General features: G+C 37.2%; 1 protein-coding gene across 2 annotated transcripts in view; it reads right to left on the bottom strand.

Moving 5' to 3' along the window:
- LOC119190961 (MAP kinase-activated protein kinase 2-like) overlaps positions 1-23,016 on the bottom strand; it is a 58,654-nt gene that overhangs the window by 11,822 nt on the left and 23,816 nt on the right. For both annotated transcript variants that reach the window (XM_037444593.1, XM_037444594.1), the window contains exons 2-5: positions 6,974-7,099; positions 3,885-4,022; positions 1,673-1,879; positions 49-180 (exon numbers count right to left, since the gene is read on the bottom strand). In XM_037444593.1, the coding sequence (XP_037300490.1) occupies positions 49-180; positions 1,673-1,879; positions 3,885-4,022; positions 6,974-7,099 (603 nt within the window). The remainder of the gene's footprint in view (positions 1-48; positions 181-1,672; positions 1,880-3,884; positions 4,023-6,973; positions 7,100-23,016) is intronic.

The following is a 23,016-nucleotide window of genomic DNA, read 5'->3' as shown; positions in this document are numbered from 1 at the left end:
CATTTCACAGTTTCTAAATTCGTGAAGTAGTCTCTAAAGATTTCTTACCTTTTTCATGCCTGGCGATATGGCTAAGCCGTGGTTGGAGTAGAACGGCGGGAACCCGCACAACAGTATGTACATCACGACGCCCAGCGACCATATGTCACAGGATTTGTCGTACTTCTCTGGACCTAGCACCTGGAGAGTTTAGGAACTGGATTAACAAAAGTATCAAGATTATCGAATCCTACGAAAACCATGAGTCGTATCAACATTGCTAGTATCAAGATGTTTGCACTTTACAATGCCTTAGCTTCCAGATTGTAAAGCAACATTAGTCAACTTGGTGCTTATTAAAAAAAGAAATTGGGTCCCTAGAGGTCAAGCGGATCACAACTCGATAGGCCGCCACTTCACATAATCATACCTTCCTTTTGGAACTTAATAACATGGGATTCTTTCCCACGAAAATAGTAAAAATAAGTCCGATATACTCATACCTCAATTTTTGGAACTTAATAACATGATTTTTTTTCCACGAAAAATAATAAAAATGTATAGAATACATCGGCATTGACCTTGGCGTGTGTATAATGGATTGCGGCGTGCGGGTCGCGCCGCCATGACCTTACCTCATTGTCGAAATTACTTTGTTTTGTATAATATTAACAAAACTATAACTTGTAATGTTCTATTGTACAACTTTAACCCGCAATGTATAAGTATGTGTTAACTACGGTTAATTAAAAGTGAATTAAAAGAATTAAGTGTGGAATACTAGTGTTGTGGTGACCGCATATTATTTTTGATTTATCTGATAAGCGGTGTAAACAAATATGTCACCATGATTTGAACGAATGAAATGAATGAATGAAAACTCTTTTTTATACTGTACATACAGCAAAATGATTACAATTATAATCTCTCCGCTAACATTTTCCGCGTGACATTAGGTAGTACCCGCCCTTTACCACTTTTCAGTCTTTGGAAAAAATCTGTCCCATCGCTTGAGGCTAACTTCAGTGCAGTCAAAATAGTTATTATTGCCACGGGGAAGATAAAATTTTATTTGTAAATATAAGATGCAATTATACTTATCTTGCGTTACAAATTTATCATAAAATAAGATGAAAAAGTAATTATTTCTATAGAACGGGTGACGACAAATTTATTAAGTGATTACCGTGCCTAACTTCAGATCAAAACAATTGTTTTAACAGTTCGCGTGTTCTTTTTTTAAAAATACTACATAAACAGTGAGACATAGAGTAAAATATTTGCGAGTGAATTAGTTTTTAAATATAATAAAATGAATCAGCGAGATATTGCGTAATATAGATAATGTGATTGATAATGATATGTTACCGAATCCTTTTCGCGTTAGTTCGTGAATGAAATAACGATTTAATGAGTAAACTGCAAATTGGCGTTTATAGTGTATCCTGTCTTATAAAAAACTTTTTTATGCCTAATTTAAGTACATTTGTAGATCATTTGAACTGATTACAAAACAATATATCGTGTCATTCATTTAATTAATAAATTAATCGAAAGAGTTAAAGGGTAATCATTAAATATTAATAATGATTATTATCATATCTTTGAACAATCTAATAACGAAATTACCACTTGAGCATAAATTGAGTGAAAAGTACTGAGTGCATAGATTGAGTGTAAAATGTAATGTTACCTCTGGAGCGACGTAATAAGGCGTGTAGCAAGGCGTCTGCAGCGTGTCGGCGGCTGTGGACGTCTCCTTCGCGAATCCGAAGTCGGTCAGTTTGAGCACAGCGTTGGGCTCCATGCTGGAGTAGAGCAGGTTCTCTGGCTTGATGTCGCGGTGAGCGATGCTCGAGTCGTGAAGGTGGCGGACTGCGACGCAGATCGAGTGCATTATCTGGAATGTAAAGGTATTAATATAGTCACAATGTTTAAGTTTCGAGATTTAGTCAGCCTGAAATAAGTAATTATGGAATGTCTTTTTGGGTTCGAAGCCTAGATCCAATATCAGTTATATTGGGTTTTTCTGCTTAGTATTAGCTCTGGAATCTGGAATTCGTGCCCATTAAGGCGATACGAACCCCCATCATAGGACGGGACACACACGGCGAAACTTAGGTACCCTCGATGCATCTCTGCCTACTCCTTCGGAGACAAGGGCGTGATGTATGTTGTGTTGTCTTCATGTCAAGGTATACATTAATATCGCGTTGACTGTACATTTGTGCGCCTTTGACGCCAAAATGTGTATCAAGTTTGACAAGTTCCGACAATAAAGACAATTTATGGGCGCCATCCGTTCGCGACATTCATTTGTCATTTATTTGAATGAAACGACGTCATCTCTTCGTCTTGAAAGTTGTTGATATGATAGATACGCCCTATTACAACAGAAGACGGACCTACAATCCGTCAACCACTAACAGTAAACAAGTCATAAGCACAGAAGAATAGGGTACAATCTAAGCCAATAGGCAACGAGCACTGACGGAGGAACCAATCACGCGAGACAAAGTATGCCAAACCGGCCAATCACGAGTGTGCTCACGACTCGCGCCTCTATGTATATTCTGTACTGTTATGGACGTTTTCCAATACCTTTTTTATGTATTTATTTTATTTATACGTGTCAGAATTAAACAAATCAATACTCTTACAATTCAAAAAGGATCAACTACTACACAATAGTATTATTTATAGAGTATTAGTTGTTGGCTGCTGTACTAGTGTTAATGTAGTATTAGTAAATAGTACTTTACTATGGAGGGAAGTGGAAAATTCATATTTCCAACTCCTCCCTATCTTTCTATGTGATTAATTTCGTTTCAGGATAATGACAAATTAGTTTTCCTTGAGACTCGCCGAGCTTCACTGCTCGGTGTCATAAAATGCGTGCCACTGCTGATCCTGGCTTGTGAATTTGTAATGGTGGGCGTGAGGGCGGGAAAGTCTCTGTACTAGTATTAACTGTATACTACATAACCCGTCTAGGTACACAGCTATCTTTTTGACCCTTAGATAGTTGCAGTTGTAGATCCCTTATAATAAGTATCTCTTTCGTATTTTTAAATAGATACTACGCCACTAGGAACTAACTTCAGACTGGCGAAAATATATTACAAAAAAAAAAAAGAAATGGATGTTCTTAAATGTCTGTTTGTGTGTTTTTTATTAGGAACATTGATACTTATAAGACCATTCTGAAGTTAAAAATATATGGGTATAATTTTTTTCTCGTATTTTATCATTTTTTAGTAATTACGCGATGTAAAACGTGTATGCGCGTCATATCTTATCTCTTATCAGTTGACAAGTATGTGTTGGCGCTTCGAGCGCGGTCGATGAGCTAAAACACTTTTAAACTACATTATTAACATTGAGACTTAGGGTTAAAAATATTAACAACCGGACAACGTAACTAGTGCATTTAGGAAGACAAATGACAACATGCTTAAGAATAGCATGCTTTTTACTTAATGACTTATTCAGGTCTGTTAATTTCACCAAATAGGGAGACAGAATGTATTATACTTATCGCACCCTTAGAACTAAGGTGACCGAACTCAAAAAAGATGATTTGTGGGAAATAGACAGTATAGAAGGCAGTGAATTTGGTGGTCGTCGTATGTGAGAATCTCTGTTTCTATTGTATAATTTTCTGTTTCTCGTCATTGGGTTATAGAGCATTCTTTGGAAGGTCATTTTTAAAATTAATATAAATTTTGGGTTAGGTCACTAGTTCTAAGGATGCATTATATTCGTAGCAAACTAATAACACTGCCCGACTCGAGATTCTTACCTCAAATCTCAGAATCGTACCGCACACGCAATACAACTACGCCACCGAAGCAGTAATTTAACATTCAATAATTGTTATACATAATATAACAGCCGACCCTCACCTCAGCGGCCTGCCTCTCAGTGAACGCGCCCTCCCTGTTGTCCTGTATCCTCTGGAACAACTCGCCGCCGTCCATGCACTCCATCACCACGAGCAGGCACGACCTCCCGCCGTACGAGTTCTCGTAAACATCGATCACCTGGTCAAATAAAATTGTTTTTAGTGCTATTGTTCTCAATTTGAAGAGGAATATATCTTACTCATAAATGCAAATGTTTCTAGATGTTTGAATGTTTGTCATGCCCCACGTTGGTTAAGCTTGGCCCAATGCGAAGATTTGCATCTGATTCCGTGTGGCAACACATCAAGAAATCAAGCTGAAAACGGGTGGCAACAGATTTTATTGATAGGGAATGTCTTGAAATGCCTTTTAAAATGTTTTAATTTTAAACTGGATTTTAAAATATCACAATAAACAAAGAATACAAAAGATTTATAGACACGTCGCTTGAATCATCATACATTATTAAATGGTGAATCAATAGCTTGTTATATATTTTTAATACACAACTACTTTTAAAAGAACATGACTAACGCCCGAATACTCAAACGCTACTTAAATATTTAAGATGGCCTCACGGATTTAAGCATTCGTTATCTTTGAAATTGGTATACTGAAACGTCACTTATTTCCTAACCTTAAATTTAAGGCGACGAAGACTTAAGGTCCGCTTATTGATTCAAACGGTATTCACAAACCCTGCTTAAAGTTTGACAGCTATTTAAGGCCGCCTTATATGGCTGTTAATTGAGATTAATTTGAGAGTGCTTGCGACTACTCTCAAATCTTTACGCTAAAATATTTATTGTTGTGTTAGTAGTTATTATATTCTCTTTCGATTTAATAAAATGTCTTTTTCTTCACTATCATCACTGTCTGAAGAAGAATATAGTGTCAATCGAAGAAATCGAGAGAAATTAGACACTTTCGAAGAGTACAGTGATGATGAATTTTAAAAGAAGATTCGGACTCAGCAAGGAAACAGTTCTTCATTTATGTTCATTAATTCAGGAATTGTCCTAAATTATGCTTTTTAATTCAGGAATTGTCATTTCAGGAATGTTCATTCATCATATTGATTTAAACTGGATATTGATCCAGCCTAGCCGGTCATAAAAAGAAATACCAGATATTTATTGCCCTTCGTTTCTTTGCCACAGGCACATCAAAGGGTCATCTGGGATATTTTTCATGTGTAGTAACCTACGGTGCATCATGGTGTACTCATATCATGGCACTAGTTGCGCCTGTGCTTATATCATGGAACTAGTTGTGCCTCTGCCTTCCCCTTCTAGGATGATTAGCTTTATTATGTGTATATGTAACAGTTTTAAGGGAAATAAATTTTATTGAAAGTCTGAACATGTCTGAATGAAGAAATAATTATTAGAGAAGCAAGAAGAAACTTTATTGTAATTATTATATTTTTTAATTGTAATTCTTATATATCAGAGATATAAACATTACAGACATTTTGCTACACATAGTACATATATATAGATATGAGTACAATATGGTACATCATATTGTACTCATATCATGGAACTAGTTGTGCCTGCGCTCATATCATGGAACTAGTTGTGCCTCTGCCTACCCCTTCTAGGATGATTAGCTTTATTATGTGTGTATGTAACAATTTTAAGGGAAATTAATTTTATTGAAAGTCTGAACATGTGTGAATGAAGAAATAATTATTAGAGAAGCAAGAAGAAACTTTATTGTAATTATTATATTTTTTAATTGTAATTCTTATATATCAGACATATAAAATTTCATTACAGACATTTTGCTACACATAGTACATATATATAGATGCCTGCAGAAGTCTATTTCTTGAATAAATTATTGATTAATTGATTGATTATATATATCACACAAGGGAACCCACGGCCTCTCACTTCACAGCCGGCTACTCGCCCACAGCTCACTGCCTGTGTTCCTCACGGGAGCTGCCAATAAAACAAATATATTTTTAAAAATTATTTAACCAAAAAACATTATCAGCCACATGATATCTATTGCTGAACAAAGGCCTCCCGCAAAATTTCCAGATTGAATGTCGGAAGCAGCCCGCATCGAGCAATGCCCTTTTTTCTTAATTAAGTCGATGGTCCTCCAAATAAATCCAATACTTACTTTTTCACTATATCCAGCAGTTCTTGTTTTTCTATTTACGTATAATGTCAACCCCTTTATTGGGTTTTGTTATTTGAAGACTCCGTTCATAATTTATATACTTAATTACAAAATAGAAACTTCTGTGGTAAGACACGAAATAAGAATTATGAATATTGTTAACAAAGAGAATATAATCACTTCCAGAGACCAATAAACTTCATCAATAAAAATCACTTCGATTTAATTGTTGACGAAAATTTGACAGATACAGAAGTTTTTTTTTCTAAAGTGACTAATGTCAATACTGATCATACTGCCAAATGGCAAGTATAAATAAGTTGGAATGTATTTACTACATCAATGTTGAGAATTTAATAATTAAAAATCATTTTTAATTAAACTGCGTATTACGTTATTTGATTTTTTATGTTTCATAAATTATGCTGCGTGAAACGACACATAAATATCATTTTATTAAAATTATGTAAACGAAAACAAACTTTTTATAATCTATAGCAAATTAACTGCTCCTCAACTGAGTTTTCCGTAAAATCTTTTAATGTACGTTTGAGAATGCCATTTAAATTAAGTAGCCTGTTAAATTTAAGTAGGCCTCAGACAAGTTGGTTGGTTGAGTAGCGTTTCAGTATTCGGGCGTAAGATTTCTTTTATTTTTCTGGCAACTCACCCGCACCATTCAACCGAGTTTATGTGTGGAAACATTTACATGCTAACTAACCGAAGTTTTCAATAAAAGACCCCAATCGTTTTTTTCAATCCATCGTGAAAATTGACCAATCAGTACACTTTATTTTTGCCACGCTTACATATTACTGAACTTATTTTGATTGCTTTATTCTCGGAAACAGATCCAATATTAAGATAAGGGTAAGTTTCTTTAAAACGGCTGCAAACTATCACACCAATTTGAACCTTACGTGCTGGTTATAATAACGCATTTTCTATCTTACCTCTACTATGTGTCGGCAGCCTCTAGCTCTCCAGTGCAGTTCCACCTCTCGTCGCGCCTTCACGCTGTCGTGGAGGACTTTGAGCGCGCGCTTCGTGCCACGCTTCTTGTCTTTGCACTCAACAACCTGTAACAAACGACACATCATTCGATATTGCATCATCTCCATCTTACTAGAGTAAGAAAGAAAGATTTATTGCTGGCACAATTTTAAATCGACACATTACATAAATAAAATTAAACAAAGAAAATTACTATTTATTAATAAACAAAAATTACATAAAGTCCAGCAAAGGTACCTCTCATTCAGCTGGATGCTACAGCAGTAGCGAAGGCTCCATATAACCCGATTACTGCCAGCTTCCCTTTCGTAATTCATGTGAAATCTAATTATCATTAGAACAATTCCAGACCGCTTTTATGTGTATTATTAGTACGTATAAGTTGTGTCTAGTTCCCTTTTGGTAAATTTCGTCCTTCGCCACTGTGCTACAGTACGACCTAAGTAGTCCTGCAACGCTGATTTTGATTAGAGGCCCAGATGACGTGCAGACGCTCAGTCGGCTCTTATTATAAAAAAAAAACAATTGCATTATGTATAAATAGGGGACCGGACACATTTTTGTTCTTTATTATTATCAAATATTTACGTTATATAAATTATAACACAGAAAGAATTATTTAAATCCGGTAAAAAATCAACAAGTTATAAATCTTTCAATTTCGGTAGAAGGGGTAAGTAACGAGAAACAGAAAAGAAGCGCAATACCCACGTGTAAGGCTCGACCGAGATCTCGGTCTCGGTCTCGGTCTCGGCATTCTCGGCTATAAATCCAACCGAGAATTTTGTCTCGGTTCTCGGCTAAAAACTGCCGAGATTCTCGGCAATGACCGAGAAACTTTGTACGGAACAGAATGAGATTCAAATCAGCGCGCGGCCATATTCGTCGCTCGGTGTGAGTGTGTGAGTAGGCAGTCTGCATTGTGATTGGTTGGAGTCCCAGTTGGTGAACAGCGGCCGCCTTCGCGCCATTCGTTCACGGTTTATTTAGACATTGTTGTTAAATAGAAATTAGTCAAAATATTGTAGTTAATAAAAGGAAGTAACAAACCCACACTAGGCCAGCTTGGTGAATGCCTAAACCCTCTCAGTAGTATAGGAGAGATGTTCTCAATAGTGGGATCCAATATTTAATACATCGTATAAATTGTATAAATATAAGTACTTTTTAACCGACTTCAAAAAAAGGAGGAGGTTATCAATTCGACGGGAATGTTTTTTTTATCTTTTGTATGTTTGTTACCTCAGAACTCGCTCATTTATGAACCGAATTGGAAAAATATTTTTTTATTCGAAAGAATATCTCTCCAGATTGGTCCCATAATTTTTTTTTTCAACATCGCTTCAGTAGTGTGGTTTTAAAACTAAAAAAACTAGAATAATTTTGTCGTCCGAGAAAACGAAATCGCGAATTTAGCTTTCCTGTGACGTTTTTAGTTATGTTTTTGCATTGGGTTTAGTTGAGTGTACTTCTCACATACTTATACATATAGCATAACACCTTTTCCCCGTGTCAGGGGTAGGCAGAGGCATAATATTTCAGCGCGATAGTCGTATTGTGTGTGAAACATATCAGTTGTGTTTTTGGGTTGGGTTTAGTTGACTCTACTTCTTATATACATACATATATGTATATAGCATCACACCTTTTCCCCTTTTCAGTGGTACTAAGAGGTGTATCTCCTCAGCGCGATAGTCGTATCGTGAGTGAAACACGCTATCGAGACGGTCTATTTTTACTAACACAAAAAAGCAAAAAATAAAAATAATTTTAACAAAAAATTAAACCGCCTTCAAAACCACTCAAAACCAAAAATAATTTCACATAACAGGTATATATTGGATACCAATTTTGGAGTCGGTGCCTAATTAAAATTGCTAGTTAAGCTATAATTGTTGCATAGTCCATCTATGAGCTAAATTTCCTATATACCTCATATACCTGTTATGTGAAATTATTTTTTGGTTTTGAGTGGTTTTTGAAGGCGGTTAAATTTTTGTTAAAATTATTTTTATAAGTATTGTTTTGCTGAGTTATTACTTGTACGGTAAAAGGAGACACTCTTTGAAGGGTGAAAATGCCGAAAAAAAATGTTTATACTATATTATGTTATTTGACTTTGATTGTTAAGCGGTTTTTTTTTTATAAAACAGTGCCTACTGTAGTATACAGTTAACAACATTTTTATAGTTTATTCATGATTTGTCTATTCTCGGTCTCGGTTCTCGGTCTCGGCCGAGATTTTATTTCATTCTCGGTCTCGGTCTCGGTCTCGGCCGAGATTAAAAAACCCGTCTCGGTCGAGCCTTACCCACGTGTGACGTCATCGGGCATTACGACGCGTGCAAAAGAAAGGGACGAAACGATATCCCCACTTCGCGCCCACTTCGGCACAAAGTAATATTTGAAATATGAATTACTGGCTCATTTTTGAACCAATTTTAACGCAGTTTTCGCAGGAGGGTTTCTTTTTCGTATTATTAACCATTACATATAGAATAATGTACAAAATCAAACAGGACGGTCCCCTATTATGCGTATTATAATTAACCTACATGTACCTGTGCAGAAACAGTTGTCCTGGACCTTAAGTCTTGATAACGACTGTAGTAATAACTATGCGATTTAACTTTTGGTCATTGATAAGACTTTGCGATCGTTAATTTAGGTCGAGCCTGCATTGGAATGCAATTTGAGATACACCAATATATTTGTATCTCTCACGTTATTGAATATTCGATTTAATGATGACATTGGTTGTATATCTGCTTACATTTTTAAACTTACCTTACCTTAACTTATATTTACATTTCGATTTCAAGTCGTACATTAAAAATCGACCTGTCATTGCCGAATACCGACACAATGACTGGCTATCGTTATCAACCTTAGATATGACAAATATATCACTGGGTTTATGTCCGATGTGTAAACAAACATTTATTTGACGATGGTGTCTTTGGTGCCAATGAGTCATTTATTATGTGGTTATGGCGCAATTGCTTGTAAGTTATGAAATTATAATAGTAATATCAGCCCTGTATCAGTGTCCCATTGTTGGGCACGAGCTTCCTCTACAATCGAGAGGGATAAAGCTTCAGTCCACCACGCTGGCCTAGTGCGGATTACCAGAATTCACATACTCTCAAAATTCTTGGAGAATTTCTCTGCAGGTTTTCTTAAGATGTTTTCCTTCACCGTTAAAGCAAGCGGTAATTCACAAATACTCACATAATTTCAGAGAAGTCAGAAGTGTGTGCCTTTGGTCTTTGAATTTGATTTATTTATTCAATATTATATATATTCGAAATACGCTGTTTGCTGTCAAGAATCAGGCTCAGGAAAATCACTGCTGCGGTTGAAAAAGAAACAACTAATAAAAACACTGGCAGACAAAATGACTAATGCCATGATTCCGCAGACGACCACAATTTTATTGGGCTATAACAAGTTACATATAAATATGGGCGACCGTAGACGCGTCTACCTGAGAAATGTAACTTCTCTTGTCCGAAATAATTAAAAAATATTCACTAAGTATACCGGACAATATTTCTTGATCGCGTTGACTTAAAAGTTTATTTTTTTCACAGTTGAGACACCGTACACACGAATATTGATACAAAGAACTTGATAACTTCAAGAGTTCCTGAAAAAAAGGGTCTGACATACAGCGTGACAAACAATAAAGTGCAAATAAGAGTCTCACAACTCACTCATCGTCGTTACTCCTATAAAAAGAAGAAACAGTATTGCACACGATAGCTTACCAGCGAAATAGACAATAATAATCACGCCACTTAAGAGTGTTTACTTTTAATACGGGCATGGCAAAGTGACCGCACTGCACCTGATGGTAAGTGGAGTGGGGTCCAATAGAACGTCGAATGACGAGAGATGATTATCCCTCGACAGTTGACATAATTATGTCGGCCTGTTGGAAGCACATATACACAGACTGATCTCATAACGCGACACACTTACGTGAGCCACTACGGCGGGTTTTAACACCTTGTGTACGGTGGTCGCTATCCGGGCGGATATACATAAAATATATCCTACCACCAGCAAAAATATAGTATTATATTCATCACATAGTTTAAACGGTTTAATGACTTAATCAATACTATTCGATGTATCAATTACTTCAATTAATAACAGTAAACATACTATACTGAGAACAATATACTTGTTTGCAAACACAAATTAAGGAAAACCCGAAGATGCAATTCGCGGAACAGATAACTTGTGCGTAACTGAGAATACATTAATGAATCATGACGCATGTACACATAAGTACATGAAGAAATAGGCGTTTGGTGCGTAAGTTCCAACGTAAGTTAATGAATCTACTAGCACGATAGTCTTTCTGTTATGTATATATGCTCAAGCAAAGTGAAGACCTACTGGTACGATCAGCAACAAAAGTCGATGAACAGATACTAATTTACAAAACACCTGAACATTGAAACGGACCATAAATCACTTACCGAAGAAGAGTACAGATTAAGGTTATCATTTCAATATGGATACCCAAGGAAAGGATAGGCTGAAAAAAATATGAAAAAGAAACTGACGTTTACGTTGAATCCTTCGAAGAGAATCTCCTGCCAGAATAATTTTGAATTTACATATTTGTTCTTTAAACCGGCCAGTGCTCTATAAAATAGGATGTTTAAAATGTAACTAACCTATTCCTATTAATGTTATAATATTACTTACTAAAGTATTATGATGTTTTGTCCATACTTAAAAATGTATAATTCTGGTTATTAACTTCAATATATACTATTATATAAATCTGAAGAGTTTGTTTGTTTGAATGCGCTAAACTCAGGAACTACTTAAGGTGGTAGCTCAAGGTCCATTATCATATATTTTGTTTCACCTTTAATCTGGGTAACTAAACAAGTATTGACAAGTAAAGAATTTAAATTCACGTCTAGTTAGTGATTAGTTCTCGCAGTTGAAAGAAAAACGTAAAAATAATTAATATGCATGGATATTTCGGCCTTTAAAATTTAATACGACGAAATTTTACAAATACTTGTTTAGTTACCCAGATTAAAGGTGAAACAAAATGTATGAAAATGGACCTTGAGCTATCACCTTAACCGATTTTGAAAATATTTCACTAATAGGAAGCTACATTACTCTTAAGCGCTATACGCTACTTTCTATCTCGGGTAAATATAAAGCAAGACTTTAGTCCTTGAAAAACTTTTTCACGCAGGCGGAGTAGCGAGCCAAAGCTAGTATCTTATAAAATAACAATTTAATTGATATTCTGGATTGTTGGAAAAAAAGCTTGTATATAAAACAAAGAATTTGCTAATTTCAGCCATATTTGTATTTATTACAGATCATAAAAAATTGCTAGTAATGTTTAGCAGTGAATGGTTTGACGGCGTTCAGCTACTTTTGTAGTTCAATTATGTCAAGTTGTTTTGTATTTAAATTAATCAGTAACTTATGGTAAATGATAATGATTAGGAAATATTGGAAACAAATTATGTCCAACGACTTCTGTTGCTGACTGTACCACACACGCTTCTCTCATATGTGAGAGTCCGCCTGGGTAGGTACTACCGCAATGTCTATTTCTGCCGCCAAGCAGCAGTGTGTAGTCACCGTTGTGTTCCGGTTTAAAGGACATTGCCGCCAGTGTAACTACTGAACATAAAAAGACTTAACATTTCATGTCTCTGGATGGCGAGCGTAGTAAAATACCAAATAATACTTTATAATTCAAGGTGTTGGATGGTATTTTTACTGTTTATGGGCCGTCGTATCACTTACCTTCAGGCGAACGGCAAGCTCGCCTTTTCATTCAAAGAATTAAAACAAATAAAAAAGAGTGTCCACTGACAATAGATGCTTCTCGACAGTTGTAATAATTATGCCGGCTTGTTTACTGGATCTACCTCTTCCTCCATTCTGTTACCGATTGATCCGATCGCGTTGCGAGACTGTTGCACCTTCGCCTCGGTATGATATCGCTCGTAAATCGCCAGTGTGACAGATCACTCATACAGCTCTAGTATGCGAGTATCCGTCCGTATTCAAGCCGTAACTTGCAAGTAGATACTATGTTCCGGTTTGAAGGAAATTCTAGCAAATTTTTCAGGCAATTATTTAATGTTAGGCCCTAGGGTGAGGAATGTAGTCTATGATCACATCTTGTGATTAACTTCAGTATATTAATACTGCTTAACAACGTGATGCTTCTTATTAAGCTACAAAAGTATTGTTAAAATAAAATCAATTCCTTCCAAAAAGGCTACGGATACCAATAACTTTGTACCGATAACCCGAAAAAAAATATGCCTTTGTCAAATTATATCTGACAAGACGCGATTCGCACTGATGACGTCACGTGACGTCACAGATCTATATTAACCAGTCGGGTCACGGTTACGTCGGTTTAAATTTAGAACACAGTAGTACAGTCGACGTGTGGTGGGCGTTCGAGCATGCATGATTCGCCTTACTAAGAAAAATCATATTTAGCGTATGTTTAGATGATTAAGTATTGAACATTCAGGATGTTTTTCTTATGACTTTAGTGGGAATAATCGTTATGCGTCGAGAATCTTTTAAATTAACTGCATCGGAGTAGCGGCGGTAAAAATTTATTCAAGTACAAATTGAATAATTAAAAGAAGTTCTGCAATTAACATTGTGTTAAAATTTTATTTATAAGATTGAAAAGGCGCTCATGTTTGATACTGCATATTATTTATTCATTTTGACCCATAAAGTGAGATGAAACTGCAACACTCTGGCATTAATAATAAGGATTAATTTCATCTGCAGGCGATCCCTGACCTCTGCCAGTAGACGCGTGACTATACGTCCGTATAGGGCAATTAAAATAAACACAATCGCTTAATTGAAAACATCGATAAACTATAAATTTATGAAACCGAGTATTTTTTTATTATTGCTTTGAATGACGAGACGAGCTTGCTGTTCGCCTGATGGTAAGCGATACGACCGCCCGTAAACAGTAGAAACACCGTTCAACACCTTGAATTACAATGTATTGTTTGGTATCCACTGCGCTCCCCATACTGAGACATGAGATTTTAAGTAATTAAATTAAGTTTTTTTTTTTTAAAGAGGGTAAGAACGTAACAGTACACAACCTGATGGTTATATATATATATAAAAAAAAAAACAAATACCAGAGAAATCATTATTCCTTTACCGGCGCGGCGTTTAAGTTTGAGATGGCTATTTATTTTTATACCACTATCTTGGCATTACATGAATCATCCACAACACTACGTTGCGAAAGTCCATGTGTAGATGACGTCAACCTTTTTCACTTATACGTTCCAGTTTGAAGGACATTGCCCTCGAAGTAATCAATGGGTATTCTGAGAATTACCATCTTATGAATTATTGTGCGCAGTGCAGTACTATGGATAATGGCTTTGTGATTCAAATTTCTGAATTAAATTGTATAAAAACGTTAAGAATTCAGAAATGGGGAACAATTGTAGAAAATCATTGACAAATGCTAAGCGTGTCATGTAATCGATTTTATACACAATGAATGAACGTGACAAAGCAAAAACAAAGCGATAATGATACCTTAAATTTATATTGTGATTCATCTAAAAGCTCTATCATTCTTTGCAGGCAACTTTGCAGGTCGAGAAAAATACCGCACAATGTTAAAGTTATGGCACAATATCTAATAATAAAATATGTTTTCAGTATCCGTACACATCTAAAGAAAATTGGTTTTATTTTATTGCCATTTTGTTTTTTTTTCTCCAAAATAAAAAAAAACACAAAACCGCCATAAAACCTGAAAACTTGTTTTATTTCGACGTCTGACATTATTGCAAACATAGGAAATCATTATACAAGTAGACTTAATATGTTTATACTTTTCCTTTTGAGATTAATATTCATGTCAACCGTATCATACAGAAGCAGGAGCAAACGATAAAGTTAATTAATTATTAATTTAAAGTTTATCACATAGTATATAGTGCGCAATCTATGTGACTCAAAAAAAAATACCCAAGTTTATTACACTCTCAATTTTCTTAATTCCCGGCTTACACCACTCTGTCGCAAAACAATCTAATTAACTATCCGGTCACGCGGTTCTCACGCGAGTTCATTGTTTGTGTTTAAGTTCGTTTCGTTCCCGCAGCGTTGGCACGGACTTTGGTCTAGGAATCTAGATCAATAGGAGTCACGGCTTAATAATGCACCGATGCGTTGGATGAAATATATTTGATACGGATCTATTATTTTTTGACTGCCTTGTTGGCGCAGCTGCAGAACGAATCGCATGTTGCAATTATCGGGTTCGATGTTGGGTCGGGTGAAGTGTTATTGGGCTTTTCTGCTCAGCATTCGTTCGGAGTTTATGCCTAATATGGCGATAGGGCCGCCACTTATCACATTATGAGACCGAAATACAAAAAGTGAAAGCACTAGTCGCGCCTCTGACTACTCCTTAGGGGATAAAAGGCGTGAGTAATTGTCAACAAATAGTTCACGATTGATTATCATAGCTAGAAATATACAAATGCTGGGTATTGTGGTATCATCGCTGTCTCCTCCGGAAAGGGAAAATACCTACTCAGACTTCAGAGACTATTCCCGTCGCTTTACGTGATGGAAACGAGTCTATCTATGCGTGTAATGCTAACTTGTTAGCGTTAATGTTTAGTTGTTTAACAGTATCGCGAGCATGGCCAAGACACTTATTTGCCAAACTCCTTTAAAAAAATTCGCGCCTAAATTTTTGAGTAGATTGCTATTTTGTTAATACAGCTAAAGTGATAACTTTTATTAGAGGTAGTTAGTTAGGTAAGGGAAGAGGGGAATTGATTGCGAATATTATATTAGTAGGCTAGAGGATCGCTTCAATAGTTAAGATCAAATTTAGCCCCGCGATTAGCATTACCCGTGAAAGGATTAATAGATTAGTTCAATGATATACTTCTAATTAGTTCTTTAATAATTCATTTATGTCTAACTATAATATATCATTGTATGGAAATAGATGTCGGGACGATTTACACCAGAGTGCCCGCAGTGAGTGGATGCATAAAGCAGCATACCGGGCTCTTTGGCATACCTTGGGAGAGGCCTGTGTCCAGTCGACTGCAACAGGCTGACGATGATGATGAATGGAATATTTTCCAATCCAAAACCTGGCTCATTGTTTCACCCACAAATTGTAGGGGATTTATATTTTTCTATTGTTTACGGTCTTCCAATCAATCCCTAGACGAGATGACAATTGTGTCAATTGACTATTCTTGATTCTTGGATTTTCCACCCGCAGACATTTCGTCAAAAACCCAATCATCCGTGAGTCAGATATGTAAATAGCATTTCTATAGATGCCGCACTGCGTCGAGAGGCGAGACACGTGAGACGTGACGTCACGTCATATCTAGTTCACACGAAACCTTGCCTGATATTGGTTTAGCGTCAGAGCGAGGTCGGGATGTCATTGGAAAAGTAGTGATTATTATTATGGAGGTTTTATCGATGACGTTTTTTTTTGTATCTGACCCAGCAATCAACACCGGGGGAAACTTGCGAATGGTATACTGGAATAAACCTGCTTAGTGACTGAAGGAGCCTGGAGGAAAGTTGTGAGGGGATATCGGGGGAAGGCGGTGTGGGTAAAGGAGAAGGAACCCTCTTAGGATGAGAGGAGGGGAGGTCAGGAAATGTTTGCGAGCCACCACAGGCCTCAATGTGACTCGGCAACAATGAGGTATACACACTGAACTGTGTGGCTAGGGCCGCGACAAATGTACCCCCATGTATGAGCGTGGATTCGGCGTGGAAAACGAGAGCACAAGAATTACAGCGTGGGATATCATGGAGGTATTTGTGTACCCCTGTATCTCAAAAAACGAAAATTTACATATATTGATACATGAAACAGAGTGCTAAATAATAAATTTATCTGTCCATTCTAAAACTTGATAGGAATGTACCTGCAAACACTGTTTTATGACTCAAAAAAGATGTTTTTAATTCATGTTAGCAAATGGGTGAATTTAAAAAAGAAGAATTGTGAGATTTACCTGGGAAGACGCGTTTGAGGAAAAAACAACAATGTCTAGACGCAAATAGAAAAGGAAGACCTTGGGCAATGTCAATCATTTAATAATACGCAAACTTCTTTGAGGTACTTTCAACCTTTTTAACCCCATCGATCTACATACGCGTTTACAACTTTGCGCCTGTACAATATAGGTCAAATATTAAAGTGTTTATTTGTGATTTCGAAATATAGGTAGTTCTTTTATTTAATTCATTATATCGTGGCTTGTGTAGGAGGCGCCGGGTGTATTCCGTCCTATGTGTGTGCACATGATGGGACGGAAAGTGAGTGCAGAAGTTGCGCCTCTGCCTACCCCTTCGGGGATAAAAGGCGTAAGTGTGTCATTACATTGTGTTTAGTCACTACGTAAGTAAATTTATCGGCGTTTTATATTATAAGTACTGGTCTACTCTGCAATAGCTGTACAATGAAATGCTCGTAGGTTGGTAAAGGAATGTATCAGAGAGAAACATAGGTTTCATTTAAACTCTGATAAGGAGCCATGAACAGAGGAAATTGGTTCTTAATATTCTTATTATAAATTGGGAGAGGTTGGGAGAGGATATTATAATCTTAATATTACTATTGCCTTGTGAATTATTGTCGCTAATAGCTTAATTTGCTTTAAATCTGATTCAACTTAAAAATTGCAATTTTGCCAATAACATTAATGGGTCATGATGCTCATGTTCAGCAATAGACATCTTGCGGCTGATGACGATGATGATGATTAATGGGTCAGGTTGTCAAAACCACAACTATCTTACAAAAGTACAAGCGAAGTCATAGCCTTGCTATACCGTTTCTATTATTCAGTCAGATTACGAAACACGGAACAGTAATTTCGTATTTATTACCACTGTTACAAAAATCCAATTCTCGCTTTACTGTTTCATTTCATAGTCAGAGTACAGAAGGGTGGAAATCCAACAGCAATAGGGTACCGGACTCATTTTTGTTCTTAACAATTATCAAATATTTACATAATATAAATTATAACACAGAAGAAATTATTAAAATCCGGTGAAAAATCAACAAGTTATAAGTCTTTGAATTTCGGTGGGAGGAGTAATTAACAAGAAACAGAAAAGGGACAAAATACCCACATGTGACGTCATCGGGATATACGACGCGTGCGATAGAAAGAGATGAAGCGATATCCCCACATCGCGTCCACTTCTGCACATTACAATATTTTAAATATGAATTACTCGCTAATTTTTTAACCTATTTTTATGCTTTTTTCGCAAAGTGCTTCTTTTTCGTATTAAAAGCCATTACATATAGAATAATGTACAAAATCAAGCATAGGCCGGTCCCCTATTGTCGATTATCCAGTAAATCACGTGGCTACATAATGTCAAACAATGTCAGTGGGGTCATTCACTAGCACTACGACCGCCGTGGGCCGTTTACCCCGCCTATACACGTCGCCGCCATCACGACGCGATATTACGTCATACTACACTTTTGTTTACGATGAGATAATCTACTCAAACATGGGATTTGGTACCCACACGCTTGGATAAAGAGGTTGGAAAGTTTTTTTAAACGGAATTAGGAGAGTAGTTTGTTGGACTGATAAGCACGAGTTCTCGTAAACAGTAAGTGCAATAGCATGCCATTATAATACGCTAATCTGTATGAGGTAGGTTATAAGAATAATAATGGACGGCAGCGTGGTAGGTAAGCCTTATGTTTTTTTTTATGATTTGAAATAGGTTTTATTATATTTAACATATAAAAATTGTGTCTCACATAGCTACGTAATTCGTCTTCCCCTCCCCGGTAGGCCTTATGTTTGTCTGTGGCTCCACTCGCTTGATATAGTTGTTCCAGGAAAAGTTTTCCGGGATAAACGTCCCGTTATATACTATCTCTGGATAGAAAGTAGTCTACGTCTACCGACGTCTTTTCTAAGGTCTCAAACTATACATACAAAATTTAATTAAAAACAATAAATGAATATTTCATCACGTTCAGACAGGCAGACAGGTGCGGCGGGGGACTTCGTTTTATAATAGTAAAGATATAGATAATGGAGTAACAAGCAAGAGGAAATATAGTAGAGGTAAAGTGTAAGTTTAAACCGAGTTCATACTGTTAACCACAACTTGTCCGTATAATTATTTCAAACAGTTCATTAGCTCGGTGATAACATGTCAATTGCCAACTGGACCGTAAATTTTATAAGGGCCCTGACTCTATAATATTTACTTATACTTTATTGTATATATGTTCAAAACATTTTTTATACTTGATTTAATTTATCTTATATGCTAGTCACTCTGCCGTTTATTAAATTTAGGAACATAAAATTATATATTCAGATATTTATAAACATTTCCAAAAATTGCAACTACTCGAATAATTTCAACAATGCTCGAGAAATGAAAGAAATCGAGAAATCGGAAACGCTATTACCTATACAAATTTTATAATGAACACGTAAAGCAGTTGGTCTTGCGCCTGATCTCTCTCCGGTCATGTCGGATTGCCGTCTCACCGGACTATGAGAGTGAAGAAACAGAGAGTGCACCTGTGTATTGCACATATACTTGTGCACTATAATATCTCCGTTGAGATTGGCCGCGTAGGAGGAAATTTAGGAAGGAATCAATCATTAAAATAATGAGATTTCTGTTTGATTTTTAGCGCGCATTATTCTCGGAAACTAGTCACTCGATTCTTAAAATTCTAACACTAATAGGAAACTACGTTATGTCCGAGTATTATCAGGAGTCGTGCGGTCCATGGCCCTGTACGGTGCCCCCGTGTGGTCCGCAGCTGTGGCGCGGCGGCAAGGCCGCTTTCTGAACGCGCCACAAAGAGCGATGGCCATACGGCTGATACGGGGATACCGCACGATCTCCTGCGAGGCGGCGGGCCTCCTTGCCGGACTACCGCCATGGGGTCTCGAGGCGAAGGTCCTTGCGTCACTGTATGTGTGGCGCGGGGAGGCGTATAGCCGGGGCGTAGCTCCGCTACCGCGACAAATTGCCGCGCGGCGGACGGAGCTCCGGCAGAACCTCATGGCGGAATGGCGACAACGACTGTCGCAACCCTTAGCTGGGCACGCCACTATAGCGGCGGTAAGTCCCCTCTTCGAGGTGTGGCTGACGAGACGTCACGGCGTCCTCTCATTCCGGACGACGCAGGTACTGACCGGTCACGGCTGCTTCGGCAGGTACCTGTATCGGATCCGGGTGGAGGATACGCCCGCGTGTTTTTACTGTGCGGATCGGCCGGAGGACACGGTGGAGCATACGGTGGAGGTGTGCCCAGCTTGGGCTGAGCCCCGCCGTGTTCTCACAACGGCCATCGGTGGCGGAGACCTCTCGCGTCGGGGCCTGGTAGAAGCCATGCTCCGGGGCGAGAGAGAGTGGGACGCAGTCACCTCCTTCTGCGAGGACGTGATGCTCGCAAAGGAGGTGGCGGAGCGGATACGGCGCCAAAGCGCCCAACGTCCCATCCGCCACGGCAGACGCACAAGACGCGGGCGTCGAACGTCTGCTGAGGATCGTCGGCCTCCGTAGGCGCGGACCGTCGGGTGACGAGCATTGGGTAGCCCGTCGCCCGAAAACACCCCTTAACGGCTCCGTGTGTTCGGCGCGTAGTGTTCCACGCGCGCCTCGAAGAGCAGTGTCAGAGTAATCTGCGGGGCCCTTTAGGGCCGGTGCCTGCCTAGGTCTCAATGCCACCGGATCTTGGACCTAGGCACATAGGCAAAGGATGGGAACACCGTAGGTTCTTAGTCGGTAAAAGTCTGACACGCCCTCCCGCCCATCCCAAGGCGGGAGATAGTCAACTGACGATTTACCTACGTAAAAAAAAAAAAAAAAAAAAAAAAAAAAAATGTCCGAGTATTATGGGTTATTTTGTTCCGGATATAGACTATATGGTCGGTGCAGTGAGTGAGCTAATTGTAATAGAACTGGCTCTGTTTCTGTTACATGTTTGTAGAGTATTTTATTTATTTATTTAAGGACCTCCAACGAAGGATACACGGCATATAATAAAAACAATATCGTAGTATTTTTACAATTAATAATGTGACGAGCCTCTTCAATTATAGGAGACCACAGCATGCAAATTTATATATTAGTACAGCGGCAAAAATAATTTGTTATTAATATTATTTATATCTATAAGTAGAAACTTAAAACAGACAAAAAATGATATAACATAATAAGAACTGACAAAACATAACAACATCTTATGTTATAACATGTGGTGGTGAATGTGATTAATTATAATTTAATATTACTAGTTGACCCTACAGACGTTGTCCCGTCTTAACTATGAATTTGCAGCGCCCATTCTGTCAATTGCCGAAAATAACTTTTCTTAAATTTTCTAACGTTCCGCTCAACTTCCTTAATTTTTTCTTTCATAAGATCCCTCTACTGACAATAACAAACAAAACAAAAAAAAAATGTGAAATCGGTCCAGCAGTTCACGCGTGACGGCGAGACCAAGGGAAATAGGGATTCATAAAATACATATAGATTATTATTTATTGTGAGTTTTTGTATTTGAATAACAGCTCTGTAAGCATACAATATAATACCGCTTTACTGAGTAGTTCCAAGCCGGTTCAGGATAGCGCAGTTTTCAATCAGTTGAGCGGCATAATTGAAGATCGTATAAAATAATGTCCATCGTTGGACGGTCCATGTCGGACTAAACTTCGCTGTGATTAAAATATTTTGTTATTAATAGAGATTTGTCATATAGGCACGCACCAGGAAAATATAGCTAACTCATGTTTCCTTAACAACAATAATGTATTCCTCATAATAAATTAAACTTTGGTTACGGTATAATAATCGACCTTGCAATTTTGTTTGGTCGATAACTTAGACACCATATTATATTATTTTTATAGTACACTAGCTGCCCCGACAGACGTTTTGTCTTAACTATGAATATTGAATACGAATTGGTATGATGGAATAAAAAAATATATTCAAAAACATAATGTTTATTATTATTTTTTATTTTTTTATTGGCAATTAGTGCCGATGTCGACAATTCTGCCAATGTCAAATGTGCGATGAGTACACGTGTGTTTTAACGTTTAACATACAGCATTGAATGCTTGCTTAATAAATGTTTCATTATTGTAATGCTCTATTATACACGCATTCTGTCAATCGCTGACAATTATTAAACAACTGACAGTTATGTAAAATTTATATTGCCGTTAAATTTTGCCGCTACACTTTCATAATTTTTCCTTTCTTGGGAACCTTCTCTTGAAAATAATTAACACAACAAAAAAAAAAATTAGCGCAATTGTTCCACCCGTTCACGTGTGATACGAAGACCTAGGGAAATAAACATTCATTTTTATATATAGATAGATTGTGCCACTTGATATCATATCCGACTTCCAGAAATACTTATATTGCCACAGGAGTCATAGCTGCCACGCTGAGGATAACTAGGTATTGAGAAGCAGAGCGATGTGTGACTTCGATAGAAATACAGAAATTTGAATAATAGAGCTCTACGTCATATACTACTCTTGTCCTCCTGAGATATGAGATGTTACGTTTGATAATCAGTAATCACACTGGCTACAATGTCCTCCCAACCAGAAGACAACAGTTTCTACGTATCAAATAGATTAAATATAGAAAATGAGAGGTGATAGTCTAGTTGGTTGTGGAATGGACTGCCGAGACGAATGTCCGTAGGTTCAAAACTCTGTTGGTATATATTATTATATTATAAACAAATGACTAACAAGCTTTTATATACTGGCAACACTGTGACTGATGTTTTAATATTTTTTAAGTCTGGTCTCCCTTCTTGTTCCAACCACTGTAATGGCAGTATGTCTGTTTAATAATAAAAAGGTTATCTTTAATTACAACCTGT

Source organism: Manduca sexta, chromosome 28, assembly GCF_014839805.1.
Source record: "Manduca sexta isolate Smith_Timp_Sample1 chromosome 28, JHU_Msex_v1.0, whole genome shotgun sequence".
In the NCBI taxonomy this organism is placed as follows: Eukaryota; Metazoa; Arthropoda; class Insecta; order Lepidoptera; family Sphingidae; genus Manduca; species Manduca sexta.
This window is presented reverse-complemented; position numbering and strand designations above follow the sequence as displayed.